General features: G+C 36.3%; 1 protein-coding gene across 2 annotated transcripts in view; it reads left to right on the top strand.

Moving 5' to 3' along the window:
• The window catches only part of LOC118745980 (ankyrin-3), a 187,270-nt gene that overhangs the window by 67,482 nt on the left and 94,790 nt on the right, over positions 1 to 24,998 (top strand). The window contains exons 6-11 of one of the 2 annotated variants that reach the window (XM_036479685.1): positions 1,243 to 1,623; positions 4,129 to 4,672; positions 15,288 to 15,582; positions 15,673 to 15,693; positions 21,063 to 21,448; positions 21,539 to 21,750. In XM_036479685.1, coding sequence (XP_036335578.1) covers positions 1,243 to 1,623; positions 4,129 to 4,672; positions 15,288 to 15,582; positions 15,673 to 15,693; positions 21,063 to 21,448; positions 21,539 to 21,750 — 1,839 coding nt within the window. Of the gene's footprint in view, positions 1 to 1,242; positions 1,624 to 4,128; positions 4,673 to 15,287; positions 15,583 to 15,672; positions 15,694 to 21,062; positions 21,449 to 21,538; positions 24,410 to 24,998 lie in introns of those variants that run through there. The other variant, XM_036479686.1, reaches the window with a different exon arrangement.

Genomic DNA, 24,998 nt, shown 5'->3' with positions numbered 1-24,998 from the left:
TTTTGTACAGCTACCGTTAAGTTGTTTCAATGTTGTTATTTTTTAGTTTGTAAAATGACAAATATTTCCATAAGCAGATTGGCACCATAGATTTCACTTATGTAAGTAGGTACTAAGTTAAATTAGCAGTAACATTTATTTTTTTTCCTAACATATTTGTACACTATCTTGATCATTAGAATATGCACTAAGTGAAATTATTTTTTATACATTCCTGGATAGTTCACCAAAAGTTTTGAAATTTTAAATGTAGGTCCCGCTAAGGTGGGCCTACTAAACGGAAACAAACCCACAAATTTTTAATTTTCCATAAATACATTAGACCGTAAAAAAAGTTATCCGGAAACCCTTGAGTCTAAAGTATTTTTGCAAGGCGATTTCAAAAAAAGTTTAAATTTTTTTCTGATACATATCATCCTAACGTACTACCCTAAAATCAGTAAATTGAAGCTCATCAAAAATCATTATACTTTTGCTAAGGAACTATTTTTATTATAGCAGTAGAATTTTTTCTGGAAAATTTCTTACATCCGAATTTATTTACTTAGGTGTCACCGAAAAAATTTTTAAGGCGACCCCTACATTAGGCGAAAAATAAAAAAAATGTGAGTATGTATTTTAGACTCAGGGGTGTATGGCGAACTTTTTTGTTTGCTTGGTAGGTGTTACGGGCTTATTTACATTCTTCAATTTCTGAAACACAACTTAAAATGGGGACCAAGCCTTACAAGACCGTGACTACTACCTTCCTGAACACAACTTTCTCTTTTTAATGTATTCTTCGACATACTAAGAGAATGATAATTTCATGTGGCATACCTCACTTAGATAAAATTGACTGCCAAACTTTAATTTACTGAACAAAAAATCTGCTTATGAAATATTTATATTCATCATGTAAAGTTTGTTTTAACGCATTATTTTAAGGCATAGATTGTATTATTTTTCATTATTTTTTTTTATAACCGAACGCCTTTGTTTCAACTTATGTTCGTTGCTATAAAAATTGTTATTATTTAATTACTGTGTTAAAATATTGTTGAATAAATTGTGAAATATAAAATTTCATTTCCTTGGTTATCATTTCTTCTGTAAAGGTACAAATACCATTTTTTTTTCATATTTAACCATTTACCTTTTAATTTTTTTTGCATGAATCTTAACTTCAGTGTGATTGGATATCTACTTACATATGTATGTATATACATATACACGTTAAATTTATAAAATCTCCTTAACCAGGTCGCTGCTGTTTTGATCGAAAACGGCGCTGCATTGGACGCTGCTACGAAGAAAGGCTTCACACCACTACATTTAACCGCCAAATATGGTCACATCAAGGTTGCTCAACTATTGTTGCAAAAGGAAGCGGATGTGGATGCTCAAGGCAAGAATGGCGTCACTCCGCTACATGTCGCCTGTCATTATGATAACCAAAAAGTCGCTTTATTGTTGTTGGAGAAGGGGGCTAGTCCACATGCTATAGCCAAAAATGGACATACACCATTGCATATTGCCGCACGCAAAAACCAAATGGATATCGCTACTACTTTACTGGAATATGGAGCACAAGCTAATGCTGAAAGCAAAGCCGGTTTCACACCATTACATTTGAGTTGCCAGGTAAGAGGTGTAGATTTGTATGTACTTATGCTTATACATGGTAGTATTTTGTTCGAAATGGCGGAAGTAACCCCAAGCAATCCGATTCTTTTGAGCAAGAGCTTTGGTATTCAATAAAAAAAAAGACTGATATAAATTAGGGTCTAGAGGAGCGGAGGACACTGGACCCTATAAGTGTTTATTTACGATTCTTTATCATTAAGAAGTTCAGTTTCTGGTCGACCTAAAACGGTATTTCCCCAAGACGTTTCCGAGATACTAAAGATTTACTCATTCTGAAAAAATTACTTAATCGTCTCTAGCCGTTAAAGAATTTCTTTCTGTTCTCTGTTTTCTTCATTAATTTTAGAAACTGTATACCAAAAGTTATATAACGGTGCGAATATTGTGAATTTTATATCGGAGCTCCGGACACAGAGATTTCTATAGAAGGTTGTTTGTTTTTTTTTTTTACACATAATGACAAACTGATACCTGGTGTCTTTTTTGGAAGAAAGTACGTCTTTAGCTTTCCTGCAAGGGAGCAATGGAGAGATCTAGATTCACCCTTGGGGATGTTCGTAAAAACTTTCTATACCGACGGTTCAGAGAATGGTAATGTAGCAGGATGGTAACTGGATGATGCTTCAGGTGCTTTTTACTACTTAGGGTGCTATGGAAGTCTTCGCAATACTGAAAGTAGTAGACTGTATAACTTGCGAAAGCTGGTGTGGACATAAAATCAGGGTCTGTAGTGACAGCCAAGCTGCTATAAAGACCTTGGAAACCGCTCGCGCGCCTTAAAAATAGTACAGGAATGTAAGTTGAGGCTGAACTCGTTGCAAGGTGAATGAGCTTTGAACTTTTATGGGACCTGAGCCATTTTTAGGGCCAATCGTAGCGGAAAAAATCGGGTACATCAAAGATTTCTCTTATAAAACTCATAAAGCCGTTGCTGTAGTATTGACGCCTTCAAAACAACCAAGTGTTTTCTGAAAAGGCCAAATTTCTTCTCAAACAGATAACCAGTGATCTACGAGCCCTGTTAGGATTGATTGCGGTGAACAACCCATGACTAAGACCTATGGTCGCCATAGGCATCCTGGACGATCCACTAGGTACATCTTGCTTGGAAGACGACTAAAGTACAGAACATTTTCTCTGCCCCTGACCGGACATCTCCAGACTTAGATGGTATATTTTTGGTTTATTGAAAATGCACGAGCTACATTTTTTCCCTCGAAAAACGGCTAAGATTCATGAAGGAGTCTGGTAAATTTGTAGAAGGGCAATGAATTCCCGCCCCCTACATATACATCCCTATCATCTAAATCCTCTCCTAGGGCTTAGGTACAATGCATTGCTTAGGTAATTTTAAATGGGACCCGGGTAGAATGGTGTTTCGTGAATGGCCTAAAGCGCTTCAAAGCACACAATCTACCCTGCAATTTTTGTTTCAACAAGTTGAGGAGTAGGCGAGAGTAGCTAGCAACAGCTAATGGACTAAGCTGTACTGCTCGATGAACGAATAACATGGATTTGGGCATGGATCCCACGCTTCACACAGGAATATTAGATGAACACTGGATCATAAGACACATAGCCACCAGTTTCGAAGTTCCTTATAACGATTTCTGCAGAATCCGTAGTGATTTAAAAGAGATAGAGTCATCCCCTCCAGAGAAAACGACTGAGAGTTTACGTGGTTAATTGATGTGTTGGCGTCGGAAGCCATCTTTATGTGGTTCCGATCTCGCATTGTGAGTAAGAAGCAACAAAGCTTCTAGTGCCGCGGGTCTATACGATTCTCTATGTTTGTTAGGTCTCTAAGTTTTCAATAGTGGGATGATTAGAGTGGTTTGCGGTGGCTTGAAGACTCGGGTTAGGCACTCTATGTAACGCCAGATATCGTAATGAACAGTTGAAATTACCGCTCATTTAGCAGAAAATTAAATAGCCTCAACAAAAAAGAGAATAATAGAAGTTTGTAACTCTAAGGTCGCGGAAACAAGTGGCTCTCTGCTCCCTCCTCTAAATTTAATCTTATCTAATATAATTTTTCGAAACGGAGTCGTTTCCAAAGTAAGGAAAAGTATATTTTGAACAAATGTGAAATCAAATTAGTTTGATCGTAAGAAATTTGATTCAAAATGAACATTTGAAAACACATTTACATGTTCTAACTGTAGCTGAGTGCGCAGAGGTGCTTGCTATTATTTATTAGGTGCAAGAGATCCTAGGTTCGATTGCCGTCTGCTTCAACATAAAGTCTTAAATTTTTATTTGGTTTCTACTATTATGAAAAAGCATATGTGAAGTGCAGAGCGAAAGCCTATTCAAAAGAAAAAATCTCCACATAAAAATCTGTTTAAAGTAAACAAAGGATCGCTTGGCGGCAAATCCTATGTATGTATGTGTTTTAGTTTGAAATAAACACGATATGGTTTATTTTTTTCTCAGTGTGCGCTTTCACTGCAATCAAAAGCAAAAATGCATGATTTTAATACAAATTTTATCATTTTCCAGGAGGGTCACGCTGAGATATCGAATTTGCTCATTGAACATAAGGCCAGCGTAAATCATCCAGCCAAGAATGGACTAACTCCGATGCACTTGTGCGCACAAGAAGATAATGTAAATGTAGCCGAAATTCTACAACGCAATGGCGCCAATATTGATATGGCCACCAAAGCAGGCTACACACCGCTACATGTAGCCGCCCATTTCGGTCAAGCAAATATGGTGCGCTTTTTATTGAATCATGGTGCTAACGTGGATGCGGCTACGTCAATCGGCTATACACCGCTGCATCAGACAGCTCAGCAAGGACATTGTCACATCGTTAATCTACTATTGGAACATAAGGCCAATGCCAATGCACAGACCGTCAATGGACAGACACCGCTGCATATTGCACGCAAATTGGGTTATATAAGTGTTTTGGATTCTCTGAAATCGATTACAAATGAACCAGATGCAGCAACACAAACTCAAACCGATGAAAAGTATCGCGTTGTTGCACCTGAGGCAATGCATGAATCCTTTATGTCGGATTCCGAAGAAGAAGGTGGTATGTATTATGCTATGCAATCTACTATTTTTTGTATGTATCTCTGGTATCTTTGGACATTCGTATATATATATATAAATAAATTCATTCACATTTGAAAAGTTTGCTTGGTTCTCCATTTCGTAAATCATACATACATACATATGTATTAACAAAGCACCCTTTATATTTCATTTATACATCTGCATATAGAAACAATCGCTTTACAAGACAAATTCTCATTAAATCGTTACATATTTGTGAATGAATGTAACTAGATACTAAATAAAATATTATTTTGCTCTGCCGAAGAGTGTACTAAATATGTACGTACAACCTTAACTGGTATAAAAACTTTGACATGCTACTCGAATAACACAATGCGAAGCACTCCACTAATGTGACACCAAGTTAAAAATCTTCCGTTATCCATTTAAGTATGTGTTGGCCTAGCCTTATTATTATCAACCTAGTAAAATACAATACGATAATTTGTGAGAAATTTCAAATCAATTCTGAGTAAATACATATTAAATAAGTTCTATAATTTATGAATATTTTTGTTTGTATGTATGTTTGACAAACTGTGTCTCAGGCGACACAAACGATTGGGATCCATGTTATGGCATAAAGGGTGATCGAAATACGAATGAAGACCACGTTTATCTTCCATATTACCAGGGCGAAACGTACTTTATGTCTAGTAAGTTTCACACATTGGGCTTTGCATAAATTAGCCATATAAAACAAAATTACAGTAAATTAAATAATAATAAAATATTCATATTTCTTATAAAGTTCCTTATAAAGTGTGTGTGTGTGTGTGTGGTAGTGTTTCCAACAAAATTTTTGGCTTTTTGTTAAAATGCAATCGGTTTATATATTTTTGTAAATAAATAGTAACATGTCAAAATTTTTAGACCACCCTTCACACTTTACGGGGGATATATGTACAAATGTATGTATGTATGTATGTATGTGTATATATGTATAGCTATGTGTTATGGATGTGCAAAACTATCGAAATCATCAAAAACACACCGCAACAAATTAAAAAAAAAAAAATGGAAGTGATGGGAATCGGATCTACTGCATTCGATTAAGCTGGTCTTATGATGATAAACTACTGGAGGATTTTAAAAAGTTGGTTACCGTTATAATTTTATGCCTAATTGAATTTAGAAATCTAAGATCCCAAAACGACACAATGGACCGTATGAATAAAAATAAGCAATTGCTTTTTCATCAAATATCCGACCTTTTACTTAAATTTATTTGAGTAAATCGAGTAAAATATCTGAAGTTTTGATAAAAAGCGATTGTTTAGTTTTTATTCATAAGGCCCAATGTATAATTTTTCTTTAATTTAAAATTTCTCTTTTAAATCAACGTTAAAGCAAATAATATAATTGGGTAGTGGACTCACACAAATTATAAAAAAATTACGTTAACATATTTCCAATTATTACCTCGTATAACTGAACAGAACCGCTAGAGTCACACAGTGGTACAAACCTGGAATTTACTGTTCAAAATGGTTCAGAGCCTTTATTTTTTCAACTGATTTGATAATTTTTAAATGGAAGCTAATTTAGAAGAGACTTATTGACGCCGATTTTTGAAGCAAAAACCATTAAAATATGGGTCAAAATTCGCCAAGTGTACCAGGAAAAAAAAAATTTATGACAACATTTTGTTCAAACTCCACCACGTTGTTGCTATGGTTACTGGTAACCATTGGCTGGTTTTTTGTCATATTACACGAGTTTAAACATGCAAATGTCAGCCCTTTTTCGTAATCGTTTCTTCGTTATTTTGGCGCTCGGCATTGAAGAGCTTGTTTTTTTTTAGTGAATTTGACATATTTTTAAAAAAGTTTTAAGTTAAAAAAATTGACAGGAGTGGGGGGAAGGGGAGAAGGTTAACGTTCAGAAAGAATACATGGAGTATTATATATATATATTTTTTTTTATTTAATTTAATTTTTACAAACTATTTCATTTTTTTCGTTTTTCAAATAATTTAGTTTTCTTTTTAATTTGATTTTCCTTTAATTTTAAGATTTTTAGATATTATTTTAAGAAGAAAAATATAAATTTTTTTAATTCCATTTAATTTTAGGAACTTATTTTGTTTTTAAAGTTTACTTTTCTTTAACTTTTGGGTTGTATTATTTTTAAAACAAAACAATTATTTATTTCACTTAACTTTTAGAAACTCATTAATTTTTTAATTACACTTTTTTTGAATTTAAATTGGTTTGAATTTTCAGCTTTTATCGTTTGAAAAGAAAAAAATATATATTCTTAAATTAAAAATTTTTTTTTTGATATTTATATCCATTAATTATTTTTAATTCAATTAGATTTTTGATATATTTTTCTCTCAGATTTTATTGTTTTAAAGAGATTTTTTTTTATGTCGTTTATTTTAAAGGATTTTTTTTTAATTATTAGATTCTACATATTATTTTAAAAAGAAAAACATATTTTTTTATTTCATTTAACTTTTAAGCAGTTATTTGTTTCGTTTTGTGTTTAATTATTATTTTTTCTTTTTAATTAAATTTACGAAAGACTTTTGCTGACGAGAGACTGTGCTAAATTGACGAATGCTGTGATTTTAAAATCATGTTTCTATTCGAGTTAACTTAGATAATGAATGCCGTGATTCGCACCCTGGTGTTTCCATCGCACAGTGTTTGGCGTTAATCAATTAATTTTTTAATCATCATATTAATTGATTAAACAAGTAATTGCAATTAAATTAATTAATGAATTGTTAATTGTACTTACAATTAAAACTTGCTCAACACTGCCATCACAGACTGGAATTAAATGTTCAAAATAGTCTAGATGGGCTATAAAACTGCAACTTAAAATTTTTCTAAAAATTCCAAATAAGAAACAGGAGAATCAATTTTCTTCAAATTTGCTGCTTTCTCTGCACTTTGCACGGAAAAATTAAATTCAAAGAAATAAAAATTATAAAAAATCGGGCTCGACAATCCTCTTTTAAATTTCATATGCTTTATTAAATAAAATTAATTGACTCTGTTGAGAAATGAGGCTCCGGACAGTAAATTCCAGTTTGGCACCACTGTGAGGCGGTCTTCCTCTTTGTCTGCTACAATACATACATACATGCATATGTATGTATACACATTTCTCCAATTAATGTTTGTAAAACAGACTAATCTTGATGTGTTTAATTTAAATCTCTTGATGTTGTTATATTATAATTTAATTTATATGTATATATAAATGTTAATATAAATAGATATATTAAAACACAATGAACAACCTTTTGGAGACAGGAAGCAGTAAAATCCTCTATTTGAGGCGAAAAGTAAAAAAGAATTGAGGTGATTGGCGAAGTGCATACAAAAATGATTGAATATGCAATTTTGAAAAGGGCGCATGTCCGAAAATAGAAACCATTGAGGAAAAAAACTAATTTTTTTTTCCTAGAGTTGTGATTTTTTCAAAACTGTTCGCACGCACCAAGACGTTAGTAGTAGAATTAATACAAAGATGTATCCTTTTCAAGCTTCATAAATACAGAGAAGTATTTAGATTACATCGATGGTTATGGATTCGATGTTCCACTGCCTGACTATGACGAGGGACGAATAGTAATTATGCGGCTGAAAAACAACAAAGCTGCTGGAGTTGACAGCCTGCCAGCCGAGCTATTTAAGTACGGCGGCGAGGAGCTGACAAGTTGCATGCATCAACTCCTACGCAGAATATGGGCGGATGAACGAATGCCCGACGACTGGAATTTAAGTGTGCTCTGCCCAATCCACAAGAAATACGTCCCAGCCATTCGCGCCAACTACCGCGGGTTCAGACCTCTAAGCATAGATTACATGGTCTTATCGAGTGTATTGTGCGAAAGACTGAGCCCAACGTCAACGAAATGATTGGATCGTATCGACTTGGTAAATCCACCATGAACCAGGTATTACTAATAGGCCAAATCTTGGAAAAGACTCGCGAGAACAGGATCGACACACACCATTCATTTGCAAATTTCAAAGCCGCCTATGACAGCACTAAAAGGAGTTGCCTATACGCCGTGATGTCTGAATTGGTATCCCCCACGCGAAACTGATACGGCTGTGTAAAATGACGTTGAGTAATACAAGGCGACTCCCCTTCGTGCGACTTCTTTAATCGGATATTGGAGAAGATAATAAAGCCGCAGAACTAAACCGGCATGAAAACCCAACACGGAATCACTCTTGCCAACAAGTGCTACTTTGGACTGCGTATGCAATTCAGGACTAAATTGCTCACTAGGCGTACGAAACCTACACTCTATGAGTCACTCATCATGCCCGTGATGGTATATGGCGCAAAAGCATGGATAATGACAGCATCCAATTATGCGGCTGTTGGAGTATTCGAGAGAAAAATTTTGTCGAAGATTTACTGGCCCTTACGCGTTGGCGACGGCGAGTACTGCAGCCAATGGAACGATGAGCCTTATGAGCTTAACAACGGCATGGATATAGTGCAGTGAATAAACATTCAGCGGCTCCGCGAGGAAGAGGGAGGCCCGCACTGCGATGGAAAGAACAAGTGGAGAAGGACTTGGCTTCACTTGATATTTCCAATTGGCGTCAGTTGGAACAGAAGAGAAAGGACTGGCGGTTAGGCAGTCACAGCGCCAAATAAGAATAAGATTTATATCCTCCTCAGTCCCGAGACTAAAATAATTGAAAAACTAAAAAAAAAATCATGTTTTTGCGTTATATTCTTCCCAAATAATTAGAAAACCCATTTTTTTTTTATTGTAGCATATAAGGATTCTTAGCACTGGCAGGTGCAGCCAGCTGGACATTTGGATCGTATGCCAACGAAAAAGCAACTAATTTTTAAATTAAGAGTATTTTAAAACATTCAGTTAATTTCAATAAACGGTTAACTTAGTACTAATTTCTTACGAAGGGAATTCCATAAAACAGTGTCTATCGCTGGCAATGCACAAAAACACATTACAAGAAACGCATTTGAATCTGGTTTTTTGGTTACATCCTTCTTTACGGCATCTCATAAATTTGTTTTTATCCTGGACACCACAGATGGGTAAGTGTCTATTTTCAGTCCTTCTCACATCTTTTGGGGGTAGGGGCTGTATGGACCTAACTCTTTTTGTTGAGACATCGTCTTCGATTTCGATGTCACTTAGCCTTCTTTTACCAGCACATGCGGACAAACATTCTCCTACGTACATCTTAAAATCTAATAGGTCCATCAACTCGCACCTTCTTGCACCACAGGAAAATTTGTCTTTTTTATAAAGAACCCAGGAATTACACAGTGCGAGATCAACCCTATGCCAAAAAACTCGTGTAGGCCACTTCTTTGTTCTGATGTTAATACGGTAATAGGATATCAACCTGTCCGCAAGATCTACGCCTCCCATTGACGTGTTGTAACTTGCTACGAATACGGGGACAATTGACATTTATGTAATTTTTGGCTTTCTTATCCCATCGACGAACAGATATAAGTGGTCGTGCTCCAGTCGACGTGGCCGCCATTAGACCCGAACGACTGTCCATCCATTTTACAATCGCTAGTTTCTCATCTTCTCTCACAAATTCATTGAAGGTACCTCTGCCTCTTTTTAGAAGATCATGGTCGGTTGAAAGTTTTTTTCGCAGTTCTTTGGGGATTCGGTTTTGTTGAATCGTGCCCGTAGCATATATTCCATTTTCCAGCAAAAACTCTAGTAGTTTTATCGAAGTAAAATATCGGTCAATAAATATTTCGCTGCCTTTACTAATATTTTCTGCAAGTCTTTGCACTACTGTTCCTCCGATACCTAAATCGTGGTTGCAAAATTTTTCAAACCAACAGGACAGGGTTTCCCCTGAACATATTGTTTCAATTGGGTGGTACCAGAGAATGGAATCATTTGTTCATCGATGCTCAGTTTTGCTGGCTTTGGTAGCAATTGACATTTTTTCAAAACGGCTTTTATTATTGGTTCAACTTTCCACAATTTGTTGTTTTCTTTTTCTTGTGGTGTAGCTCTTAAGTTGTCGACAAAATGCATATAATTTCTTAATTTAAAAAATCGATCCCTTGGTATCTGTGTAATGGCTGGAACATTAATAGCAGGTCGGTAGTACATCCTTACGCGCGGAAGTTTCATGCAACCAGCAAGTATGTGGGCCCCAGATAGTTTCTTGTACTCATTATAGTTTGAATACAAATTTTGGCCGTTTTCTAGAGCGTACGTATTACTTTGTTGTGAAATTTCGCGCCAAAAATCGTCGTCAAAATACTCCGAGAAATATTGGAAAGGTGTCCACTCAAATCTATCTTCTGCGTTCCATGCCTCGTCGGCAGCGGGAGTATTACCCACGACAAATTCTTTGGCTAGCCATTTAAGCGGTTTTTTATTTTGAAGATTTGAGGGGCTTTCATTTGCATCAACCAACTCTTGTTCAGCAATATTTTCTTCTTCATTATCAGATTCTGCATTGTAGTCAGAATCGGAATCACTTGAAGAAGCCACATTCGAACAATTAGGAACGAGTTCCAAGTCTTCATCGTCGGACAAACCTTCAAAATCACTGTCCATGAGCATCTCCATCACCTCTTCTTCCGTAAAACGTTTTTTCGACATGATAGCTACCAAATGTCCAGCCCACTGAACATTTAAGAAACAGTATTCATATCCGAATTTTAATAAACTTATTTAAAAGATTTTTTATTTACCTTAAAGAACAAGTATTTTTCGATTGAATTTAATAAAATATTAAGCTTGATTTGAAGAAATATAGCGAAAATATTAATTTGAAATTACATTCACAAGGACCACACGTTTTTTCAAATAACTGTTCACTTCTTGGATCGTATTACGACAGTATTGCCACAAACGCAAAAAAAAACAATTCAATTGTAAACTTAAGATGTCCAGCTGGCTATAAAGTTGGATCGAATTGAAATAAATTTAAAATTTTTTATTATATGTCCATTTAAAAAGTGTCCAGCGGGCTACACGCGAGGACCGAGGAGGATATTACATTTATATGAAAAAAAAAATGTATTTTTCAAGTTATGGGAGACGTGCGCTAATCGAAATTGCATATCTAACTGTAGAGTAAATTTTTGGCGAATTATTTAAAAAAATATGTCTAACGCACGATAGATTTAACCAGAGCTCGTAAATAACCATTAACCGAAAAACCTGCGACATAAAGGTTTCTCTCAGAGAGATATACAACTGCGCGCATTGTTTTGGTTGGCAAATGAGATTTATCTTTAATTTCAAGAAATAAATCTCCTTCGCATTTTTTCCATATATAAAATTGTCGAACATACTTTGTATGGAAAAAATGTTGCATACCAAAATTTTATCCAAAGGTGCTGTTAAAAAAGTTAAAAATATCGGTGAAATTTGGCAGAATTTTCATAATTTTTGCTCAAAGTCTGAAATTTGGATTTATATGGTGTTTGTTAAGTAATCAGCTATAAAAAAAAATAAAAAACAAAATAATAAACATTAAACAAACCAAAAAAAAAAATAGCCAGAACTTGCTAAAATGTTATTATTATTATTATTATTATTATTATTAATTTTGCTGAAAATAAGTTTTCCACTATTTTCCACTCAAACTATATATTATTATTTCTTTAAGTATAAAATGTAGAACATACGCTAGGAGCTTATCTTTATCCGGTTACCTAAGATGCGGGCTATATTTGTATAGGTACCCGATTAGAGGGTAATACTTATCCGCCTACTTACCTAGGTAGAGGGTTCCCGCGTAGAAAGTAATATTTCTACGGGTAACAGGTAATTTTTAACCGGGTGCCTGAGTAGCGGCTTATATTTGTGTGGGTACCCGGATAGGGGTTATCTTTATCCAGGTAGCCGGGTAGAGGGTAATATTTAACCGCGTGCTCAATGGAGTACCCGATTATATTTAATACTGGACGGCTATGAAGAAGAGATGAGGTCTCTCTCCAAAAGTTTTGTACTGACTGAAAAGACGACTCTTGTTAGCAAGCTAGAGCGCGTGCAAAGGGCGGCCCTCGTTGGAATCAGTGGAGCACTGCGGACCACTCCTAATCTAGCGCTAAATGCTAGACATTGCGGTCAAGGTAGCGGCGGTTCGCTCAGCCATTAGGTTCAAAAACGCTGGGTTTTCTTTCAACACAGCGCACGTACACTCAACAATTCTCGAAAACGCTTCAATTTCCTGCCTGAAAAAATGGACCGCAGTCTTCTGAGGCTGGCCCCAAAAGGATCCATGTCCACACATATTTCTCCAAGGGACCAATGGGAGAATCGTAGTCTCTGGAGAAGAGGTCCAATAAACATCTTCACATCTTATTGAGGAGGTGTTTACTGTCACGTACTCTCAGTATACCTTATGTTCAGACTGCCGAATATCTGCAGCGTATTTCAGGCCGAGGGGGCCGCTATAAAAAGGAAACCGATTTGCTAGGCACCAATGTACTGTCGACTAGGAGGGTAAATATCTGCACTGATATCCAGGCGGCAATCAGGACGCTGGGATCGCTAATGGTACGTTCAAAACTGGTCGGTGAATCGCTTACCTCTCTCCCAACCGCCTCGGAATACTTACAAATCAAGTTGATTTGGGTCCCAGGGCGCAGTGATGTCACTGAAAATTGCAGGACTGATGAATTGGCTAGGCAGGACATACTCGAGGTCATGCCCTCGGACAGGGAGGACATAGGAGTTCCGTTGGCAACCTGCAGCCTGCTCCTGGACAGACGGGCTCACAGTCGGCTCAGCGGGCGCTGGGCGAAGACCCTGACATGCAAAGTTGCAGGGTCCTTCTGGCCGGTCAAGGGAGCTTCTAGAGCTGGCTAAGCGCCAGCTTTCGATTCTTACAGGTGTACCCAACGGACATTGTTCTTTAGGAACCCATGCGGTGCTACTCAATATCGTCATGGATCCCTACTGCCGCATCTGTCTGGAAGGCGAGGTGGAATCCTCTCAGCACTTCCTCCTCAGCTGCCCGGCATTCGCTAGATTAAGGTTTAAGCACCTCGGTGCGCATTTCATCAACACTCCCGAAGGGGGTATGCGGAGTGAACATCAGCTGCCTGCGGAACTTTGTTGTAAGCACCGTTCCAAGAATTTTTGTAATGTGGTATCACAATGGGCAATTGAATGTCGAAGTGAGTTCCTCTCGTGGGTCTGCTACATAACCTAACCGTATCTAAGAATTGGGCTGAAAAAAAACCATATCTCAGAATTCAGTTCAAAAACGCCCTATCTTAACTGAAAATAAGTATATTGAAAATGAGCTGAGATAGAGCGTTCTTCAACCAAACTCTGAAACAGGGCGTACTTGAAAAATTTTCTGAGATAGGGCGTTTTCGAACTGCCTGCCGAGATAGGTCGACCTTTCACTCAATTGTCGATATATAGATGATAATAATAATATAGTAGTTTGTTAGCGTTTGGCCGAGCTTCTCCTCCCATTTATGGATGTTCTGTTATGGATGTTCTCGCACAAAGGGGACTCCGAACGACGATTGTATTGTGAAGCTGTCTGCCGAGGGGCGATCGCTCTTAGAAAAATCTCTATTATTTTCTTTTGTTTGTGATGTATGTATGTCGGAACCTAGGACTTGTTAAGGACGAAAATTTGTATGAAGCTAAACTTCTCAAAACAAAGAAACAAACTTTTTTTGCGACACAGGTTGGATGTCATCTTGCTTCTCTATAAAAATGAGATAACATGACTTTATGACGATTCAAGCCTAGATTTGTTTCTACAAATACATATGTATGTATAAAATAAGCGTATAATATATTGCTACAATTAACAGAATCATGTATGTATGTATGTATAAAAATGACTCAAGTATGAACATCAATATTAATTTAATAGACGTACATAGATAAACTTATACCGATGTTAAATATAGTGTTAACAGAATTAATTTAAATATATGATTAATTATACAAGAGATAATGCTGAAAGGGAAAATCGTAAAGCCAATTTCTTAAAAAGTGTAATCTACATAGTTATAAATGTTAAAACAATTTTTTTTTTAGATATTGATAAAAGCGCATAAATATATTAATCGATTTCTGAGGTTCTCTTTTAATGTTGTTCATATCGGCTTTTTAATAGGTGTCAATTGTTTGCGACATATGCAACGTCTATTCTGCGTGCTTTGCCTTCCAAACATTTACACACCTGTACATATTTTAAACACCCATACACTCATATTTAACAGAAGAAAGCGTTATCTACCATTTCGATTATGTTCATTATTTTCTACCGACTTCCGTTTCATTGCAAATGCATTCTCAGCTTTCATACTTAATCCAAAAGAATATATATTTTGTATGTATGTATGTTAAAAAAAAATGCATGTGTGTTTGCTCTTCAAAATAAAAAAATATATATATTATTTGCATATTTCTTTATTTATTTCTTTTCAAAATTTTTTTGCACTATTCGCGCCGACACCGCTAATAATCCGCAAAACTAAATCAAATCGGAAAAACAAATCGGATATCAATGGAATGCCAAATAAATAAAACTGTAAAACTGGTCAACTTGCCACTACACAACCACCACCACTACCACCACCACCACAACCACCACTACTGCCACTACCAGGCGAAGATAATATGCTTTCCGATCAGCCTTACCGTTATTTGACAGTTGATGAAATGAAATCTCTAGGCGATGATTCCTTGCCGATCGATGTCACACGCGACGAACGTATCGATTCGAATCGCATGATGACCCATAGCGCTGAGTATGCTGGCGGTGTTGGAGGTCAACCGCAACAGCAGGCCATTGCCGAAGAGCTGATTAGTCCACATAAAGCACAAATTCATGGCGCTGGCAAATCGATTGTGGATGGTATTTATATGGGTAACGGGCTTAATGAGGAACAAAAATATGTGGGGTAAGTTGAAAATAATTCAGATATGTATTTACATTTTTTAGCCTGTATATGTAAGTGCGATTATTTTTTTTATTATTCGTTTACATGCAGCCGAAAACTTTCTTGGAAAAGGTAGTTATATAAGTTATTTAAGTAGTAAAAAAGTATTATGTATATAGTATTCGTACAACTGAACACTTTATCAAAACGTTTGATTAGATCGAGGGCGTTATGAATTTGCAACTGCGTCGAGACAGTTCTGTACGATTTGATTTTTAATATCTCATCACTTTTGCTATACACTGACACATTTGCGTATGGGATAAAGAGTAATAAATACTGAACTGACTTTGTTGATTTTTATTAATTTTTCTTAATAGAACTTTAACTCAATTAACAAAAAATTTTTCAACCATGGAAGGTCTGCTTATTTTGCCAATTTTTTATTACAGCCTATGTGAAAATATCGAGGAAAAAAAGTAAAAAAGTCTAAGTTCGGGCGAAGCCGAACATTAAATACCCGGCGCATGTATTAAATATAGTTTTTTCCAATTTTTCGAAAACTACGGTTACATGGTAAGCAGGGGTGGTTTCGACCCTTTTTCAAACATCTTTGATAGTTTTTTCAGTTAAACTTAATGAGATAAATGGTGTAGCCATAAATTGACCACGGGTGACACGCCCATTTTCAAAATTCCATATAGTCTTATTTATTTCTCAGAGGTTGTTGTGATTATCAACTTTGAGTAAATTTGCGCCCTTTATTTTCGTATAGTGAAGTCTCCGCATTTCTGAAATTTACCGTTATATGAAAAGTAGGCGTAGTTTTAGTCCGTTTTCAAAAATTTTCCACGTCTTGCTTTTATGTGTCCAATACAATAATTAAACCGAGTTTGGTAGGAATTGATGGAACTATAACTGAGACATAACTGGGCGGTGCCACGCCCATTTTCTAATAATTTGTAATATTCTTATTTTCCCCAAGATATACATAATTTTAAATATCAATTTTGAGTGAATAAACTTCAGTAATATCGCAGTTTTCATATTTCTGCAAACTACCGTTATACGGGAGGTAGGCATTGGCCATTGTCCGATTATCCCATTTTCAATACCATCCGTCCTTGGTTCAAAAGAACAACCGTTATGGGAGCAAGTTCGCTCGGGTATAAAAATATGGCGAATATATCCCGTCGCCCGTATGCCAGAAGCATGAATGTGTAAAAATGAAAATTTTGGGAAATCAAGTTAGAAATTTTTCTTTCGAGACTTAACTCTACTTTATGCAATTGAAATAGTAAAATATGTGGGTTCCGTGTACGCATGGTATTCTGGTATTTGGTATAACGTAGAACATCCAAAGGTTAGTGGAGTCAAACCAATAACTCAAAACTGATAAATTTGCACATTTATGCTTCTGGCATAAGGGCGATGATATGTTAGTAAAATTTATTATCTCTAAATTTTAATTACGACGATTTTATATCGCAAAATGCAAAATTTTAGTTGCAAAGAAGCATTGGGTCGTCGATTCGACGAAGCTAAATAGAATTGTGGCATGAAAAAAAAAAAAAAACAAATGGATACAAATTTTAAATCTCTCCCATGCCCTAAGATTTCTGCGGCGAACCCCATTCGATCGGAAGCCCTTGAATCTTATGATCAAAAAGCCAATCTGGAAACCCGAATTACTTGTTTGCCTATCTTAAAAGTAACATTCCCGATCCGACGTGTTACGATTCCCGCTGTATAATTATATCAGTGAAAAAGCTAACTCAATTAAGATAAATTTTTAAAATTTGCAAAAAATTGTTTTTGAATCAAACCAATTCAAATGGCATCGCAAAAAATTTATAAATTAGTAGTATTTCATGTATGTATGCAACGTATGTGCAACTAAAATAATTTTGACTTATTTAATGGGCGACTACCCTAATAAAAATACTTTTAATCTAAATCTTTCTTAAAACTATTTCTTTTGACACCAATAGTGAAATAATTCACGTAACTTGTGTGTAGGTTATTTAAATTTGGCTCGAAAAAGGTCGCAATCATCCTCTTCAAAAATATATTCAAACTAAAAAATGGAAGAGATAACAGTAGGGTGGTTTTTTATGTACAAGAAATTATTGCCATTTTGAATGAATATTCAGTTCACACCGTTTACTGTTTCTGAATTGTGAGACATTTCAATGTTTACCAGCAGAAAATTAATTAAACTGATAAATTAAGCTCATGAAGTAATTTGAATTTGAGTTTTTAAACTTTTAAAAACTTAAAAAAAAAATCCTAATATTCGCCATAGTTATAAGCGATTCGAGCGATTCGTGTGTGTGCCGAATTTCATCTATGTAAATCCGTCCAGTCGTTTCTAACTTCAAAAAATAAAAGCTTATTGCACATCTACAGGCGAATAGGTGGCAACCCTAATAAAAAATAATTTCAAACTAAAGCTTTCTTGAAACTTTCCTTTGGCACTCATATCTTCGGAGTTCATATAACTTGTGTATATTTTAATTAAATTCGACAAGCAGATGGCAGCTCTCTTCAAAATATTTTCAAACCAAACCATTATAATCTTTCGTCTGACATTGTAATACATAATTCCATCAAGATGAATTAGACTTTTTAACAGTGTACGAAAATAAACTATATTGTACGTTACTATTTCGTTTCGTTTATTACTTTAACAGTTCGGTACAATACGAAACAAAACGGCTGAGTTCACTTTGGCGATAGTACACTACAGTAGTTTAGTAGTTACAGACGAAACAACAAGCGAAATGAATCGTGCAGGGAAAATATTTTTATGTATGTACATATATGCAATAAACAAATACAAAACGAATGGCTGCAATGAATAAAAAAAATAAAAATGTTTTTTAATTGAATTGGATATGAAAATTTACAGAAAAAATTATTTTTCACGTAATGCATACATATAAAACGTACCCTATGGTACAATTGTCACAAACGAAAAGCAAACGTTTCTCGTTGGGGAAAATGACAGTGAATCTTACAATTTGTTTCTGACTATTTACAAAACTGTACAAAACCACAAATGATATGATGATCGATGAGCAAATGGGAATTGTTTTGTACAGTTTATTTTCGTACCCTGCTTTTTAAACAGGTGGCAGCTCTCCCGCATGTAGTTTAGAAATAAAGCCCTTTCAAACCAATTTCGGCTGAGAGAAATATTGTGACAATTAATTTAACTTATTAAATAATTTCAATATAGCTTTCAACAGGTGGCAAACCCTTTTCAATAATATAAGATGTGGTTGAAATCTAATATTTTAACGAATGGTGCAGATCTGATGACATTGACAAAAATGACTTCGCGTATCATATGTACATATATACAGAAGATTGTTCCTGAAAGCCAGGCAGCTCGCGAATTAAAAAAAAAATGTACTGAACTCCGCTGATCTCTAACCGAGCTGCCATATGGACAAATTGTTAAACCGCAAATACTCACGATCTTAGTTTTATAGCCCAATTCTGTATCGTTGACAAAAGTTTTTTTACTGACAAATTTAAACTTTTTCATATATTTTTCCGTAAAAGCAAACTGTGACAAGAATTGATACACTGACACAGAGTACAGAATAGAGCCGTTAGTCTCGCAAGATCGACACGTATCTTATTTGTTTCGCTGTTATTGAAAACCTGTACTCAATAGTAAAAGCATAAAACAAGGCATAGATAGTACAGTAAAACCTTGATATAACGAAGTTGAAGAGGTTGGGCAAATGCTTCATTTCACCTATAGTTTCGTTATATTTATAGAATATGAAAACCTGAGTTCGTGTTTTTATTTATAACGGCACTCCCACAGTCAACATATTCAGAATTCGTTATGTAGAGGCTTTTGAGTCTAACGGAACTTCAATCGTTAACATATTCCGAAAGATCTCAGGCTCCAAACTTCGTCGCTATATCTATGAAACATTTTTGTATGGAAAATATCGCATCAATTAGGTTTTTTTCTGGGGACGCAGCAAACATTTTGTTATATTGAGTTTTTCGTTTTAGCAAGATTCGTTACATCGAGGTTTCACTGTAAATAATTCAAGCTATTCCGACGGTCAAGAAACCGAGAGAAACCTCAGACTCGGTAACTCAACTACGAAATTTTGGACTTCAACAAAGCTTTTGAAACTAAAGGATGCAGTAGATACCTTCTTAACAAATTCGCCATCTATTAACGTCGAAAATAATCCCTCCGAGATTTCAATAGTTAGCAGACTGGGCCCAATTAACTCTACTCGAAATCACACGAAACTTGGCAGCATTCGATAACGGGAACGCTTCGAAAATTTAAATTATATTATGTATCCCGGAAGGGGGGCTGCTATGCTGAATAAACATTCTCTCTTATTATCCCTGACCTTCATTCTCTGCTATTTGGGGCCTATGTATATCCCCGTGAAGTTCATACAACTCATTGTTCCATGAAATTACTATTTGTTTTGTGGTGTGCGACTTGATGCTGTCACACAAGTAGTAGGGACCTACAGTTTCACGCCGCTTCCGAACGGTGATTATATTTTTATGAGAAGCTGCTTTTATGGCGGGAATACACACGGAAATTTTTCATTGCCGAGGGGTGACCGCTATTAGACTTTTTGGTTTATTTTGGATGTTACTCGTACCAGAGTCGAACCCTTGATCTACCGAGGAAAGTGCGTACCTCTAACCAAAATACTAAATTATGTCCTCTAATACTCTACACGTTCTTCCATACCAAGCTTGCAAAAGGTAGAACAAGCAATTCGGTACATGAGGTCGAGGATGTTGCATGCTCTTATAATTAAATTGGGTCTAAGTGATTTAGCTCTGCTGTCCAGCATACGATTAAAGAAGTTGCACGAAAGAGGAGGGATCTGTCTGCAACCTTTCTCGTCTCCGAAAGTTATTCCCTATTCTGATAAAACGGGGATACGAATTCCAGACATCGCGGCGTATCGACAACTGCTTTGTCTGCTATCAAAGGCGGCTTTAAATATGAGAAAAGATATGGTCTATGGTAGATGTACCAGCTGTAAAGCCACACTGATATGGCCCAATTAGTTCACTGATGATATGTTTTAGCCTGCTGGGCGTTGATCACTAGGCCTGCGTGGTTGTCCTTACCGAAACTTTTTAATTTACTTTTCGAGAATTTTTCATCTTGGCAAGCATTTCGCGCTCATGCTTTGCGGCCTCTCTCCTCTAATTGCAGAAAATAGGTCTCGCTTCCCTGTTCAGCACCCTTTACCGAGTCCACATAATTCGTGTTGCGCCCGTTTGCAGCGTTGGTGGTGGCATCTTTTTTCCCTGCAGCGGCGTGATAATCGTCGTCGTCGTAGTGGTTCTTATGTAAATTGATGTTATTATGTAAATCATTAGTCACCGAAGTTTTGATCGTTGTACGAATACCTTTCTTCAAATTTAATTTCCAATTTTTTTTTAAGTATACTTTGCTAACTAAAATTCGAATAATGATCTTCTTGCAGTTTCCTTGTTTCATTCCTCGTCGATGCGCGTGGCGGTGCTATGCGTGGTTGCCGCCACAGTGGTGTACGCATGATTATACCATCGCGTTCCACTTGTCAACCGACTCGTGTCACATGTCGATATGTTAAACCACAACGCACTATGCATCCACCACAGCTAATGGAGGGTGAAGCTTTGGCTAGCCGTGTGTTGGAACTTGGGCCAGTCTCGATCAAATTTATTGGCCCCGTCATCATGGAGGTGCCACATTTCGCTTCATTGCGCGGCAAAGAGCGTGAAATTATCATATTGCGCTCGGATAATGGAGAAACCTGGCGAGAGCATGCAATTGATAATTCGGAAGAAATCATACACGATGTAATGCAACAATGTTTCGAACCCGAAGGTAAGTAGAACGGATAATAGGTACCTACTAAATATCTATAAAAATTGTGACTCAGAAATTTCCAAGTAATAGCTGATTTTTTGTCTACAGAAATTGCACAACTTGAGGAGCAAGCTGGAAATCATGTTTGCCGTTTTGTTACCTATGATTTTCCGCAATACTTTGCTGTAGTCTCGCGTATACGCCAAGAGGTGCACGCCATCGGACCAGAGGGTGGCATGGTATCCAGCACTGTGGTGCCACAAGTGCAGGCCGTTTTCCCGCAAGGTGCACTCACCAAAAAGATCAAAGTTGGCTTGCAGGTAAATCTCTTTAAACCGCGCAAAGGTGTTGCACCAGAAAAGTTACGTAAAATCAGCGTCAATCATGTACCAAAGAAGAAGCGCTTCTCACTTATTTGGTAAATTAAGAAAATGCCTAAATGAGATGCATACAAAATAGAGAACAAGATCAAATAATTAAGTATGTACTAGCACTAAATAGTAAGCGATTGATCTATGCATATTTGAAAGGAAATATCAATAACAATAACTTATTTATCAAAAATATTTACTTAAGTAGATATAACAGAGAGGCGTTTGTATGCCAATAAAAAGCCCAAAAAAAAACAAAAAAAGGAAAATCAACCAATTTGCATTTATAAAAAGAAAAACTAACATAATTGCATTATGAAGCCAAACATGAATTTTTATCGAGCCACTTAAAAGAAGCATAAATGGAACACAGCAGTGTGAAAAAGTAATTCGAAGTACAGGAAATACCAGAATATAAAAACTTTGGTCTACAACTCTTAATTAATATCGAGTAAAATGAAAACATATGGCTACATACTAATTCTTTCTGTATCACAAGCAGCACACTGAGTTTATTATGAAAATGCACTGATTTTTCTTGAGTACTCTTAGCATACAAAAAAAAAAGCACAGCTATGCAGGGAAAATAGTTGAGGAAACCTGGGTTGGTTTTCAAAGGCGACTGTTGATTAGTTAAAACTAAAATTTATAATTTTATGATGTCAGTTTGTTCAAATTTAGTTAGAAGTACTTCTAGTAATTTAAAATAATTAAAACTTTGATTACGGCCAGCGTCAAGGTTTTTGTTTGATAGCACCGAATCAGGCCTTGGTAATGGTGAACTTTAATATGCTGATGCTTAATTAGTTTCCCTATCTAGGATCGGTCTTAACAAAACATCGCCAGAGACTTGCCTAGTTAAGCTTAACTGAAATTACCACTTCTGGGAGTAGGTCTCAATACTATGAAGAATGTGCTCAGGAGGGAAAGGAGGACACTGAGGAATACATAGTTCGGAAGGAATGCTTCGGGCAAAAAGTTTACTGGGATGGTATTACAAGAGTGGATTCCAAAACTTAATTAACCTCCCAAAAGAGAAGCGTGTAATACTCTAACAGGTTTGCTTACTGGACACTGCAGACTAAGAGGACATCTATACAAGCTGGGGAAATGGTCGAATGATCTCCGCCAGTTCTGCGACACGACTAGCGAGACACCAATACACATCCTCACAGAGTGTGATGTAGTCTGTATAAGACATGAAAGAAGTTTAGAAGAAGCATGTAGCTACAGCTTAAGCACATTCACTCGATATCCCCGATAAAGCTGTTGAAATTTTTGATAGATCTAGGTTTAGAAGAAGTATTGTGAAGAGTAGAGGGCAAAATTGATTACTGGGTCGCGGCCCACACCTAAGTTTAATATCAATCTAGCTAACTTGCGAATACCGAATTCGATTGAATTGTGCTGGTACTAACCAGATTTCGCTCGCCAATATAGCTCTTAGCAACTGCTTTACCCTCTCTAATAGAGCCCGAACTCATTAAATTATAGAAATGTAGACCAAAAAAAGTTTTTTTAACGAGGAATACGTAAGGCAATTTTCACCAGGAATCTGAAATCTGAAATAACTTCATAGAAAAACTGAACGAAAATCTCTGAAGCGACTGGCTCAAATTGCTTTATAGCTCCTCTCACTGTGCACCGCCTAATTTGATTTACTTTTCCGTTACCTATCGTTTAGTAAATTTCTTTGTTATGAAAGAAGAAAAATGGCTGAGGCTAAAAAAAACTACAAAAAGCTTTTCCATTTTTAAGTGAAAGAGTACAAACAAATTAAGCAGAAACCCGCAGATGTATAACATACTTAGGGTTATCCATTTTCTCCTTGCGAAAGTAAAAAGTAAAAAAAGATACTGAATTTTGAAATTTCGATGGAATTTGTGTTTCTTATTAAAGTTTTGAATGATCTCCAACCCTGTTTAAGGTAAGGAAGACATTTTCATACGGTTTGTGCCATATCTCGGCCATAAACTGAAGTATCTTGCCCCTCAATAGCGCGTAATAGAGCCATTACGCGGCCAAAGTGACTTATGGTGTTTTCCTTTCTACAAAAAATGTTGCCTTTTCATTGCCCCCTGCTTAGTACTTGTGCGAAGCGGGCACTGATAAGGCAACATTTTTCGGTAGAAAAGGAAACTCCATTAGTCTTGTTGAAACCACCTTTAATCTTGTTCAATTTCGGGCCAAAAAAAGACATTTATCAAGGAATCCGGCTCACAGTCGCTTTTAAATTTTACTGAAATATTTTTCATGTAGTAATTTTGCTTAGGAATAAAGAAATATGAAAAATGTCGGCTAACAGCCACGCCCGCTACACAAGTGGGCCGAAATGTTACATGTTATCCGATTTCAAGCAAGTTTCTTTCTTAGTTTTAACCATAAAAACTGGAATTTGAAAGATGGTAGAAATCGACCTACTGCCACCCTCACCAGCCATGCAAAAACCAAACTTTATAAAAATCGAATACCATATATAATTTCTGCCCCATAATACATATATATAGCGGGCGTGGACTAAGTAATATATACCGAATTTCATTAATACATTTTGCCGCAGCTTATATGGGGTCTGTCAGTGTGAAACGATTAGTCTATGGAAGATTTTGCTAGTCCTTTTGAGTGCCTAGAGTATTTCTGTACAAATCTTTCAACACACGGTGCCACAAGGTACAGCTGCCTATATCAGATTTGACCATTTTTCTTATTAAAAAATCTGCCGAGGGTGAATTGGGCTTCAACACTCAAGAAGATTTCCTTCAAAATGTCGGAAAATGCCATTTTGGTAGCTGAATTTATACTTTTAACGCACCGTTCGGTGGATAGAAATACATACATATCAAATGGCAGGGCTTTACTTTCCTAAGCGTGGGTTGGATAACCCTGCAATCAAAATCGATAATGACGCTAAGAGCCAATGTGGAAGGGGTCCTAAGAGCTCCATTGATTAAAATGAGGCAGCCCGCTGCACACGCTTTAGCTTTCCGACTAACATAGTCGGAGAGTTAAGAGAGTACTACTCTGTGGCACCACATCACTTTGACGCAACAACTCTGTCACTGATCATGCCTTAAAAGCTCAGCTTCGACCCCAAGGTTACTAGAGATCTGACATCCTGGGAACGAAACCTTGCACAACAGAAGACTCGGCAGGAAAACCTCTTTGTTTTCTTGATTTCGGACTTAAAAGTTTCTAGT

This window comes from Rhagoletis pomonella, unplaced genomic scaffold (assembly GCF_013731165.1).
Source record: "Rhagoletis pomonella isolate Grant_MI unplaced genomic scaffold, Rhpom_1.0 Rhpom_scaffold_00010, whole genome shotgun sequence".
NCBI classification, from domain to species: Eukaryota; Metazoa; Arthropoda; class Insecta; order Diptera; family Tephritidae; genus Rhagoletis; species Rhagoletis pomonella.
The sequence above is the reverse complement of the archived record's forward strand: the minus strand, read 5'-3'. Positions and strand labels throughout refer to the sequence as shown.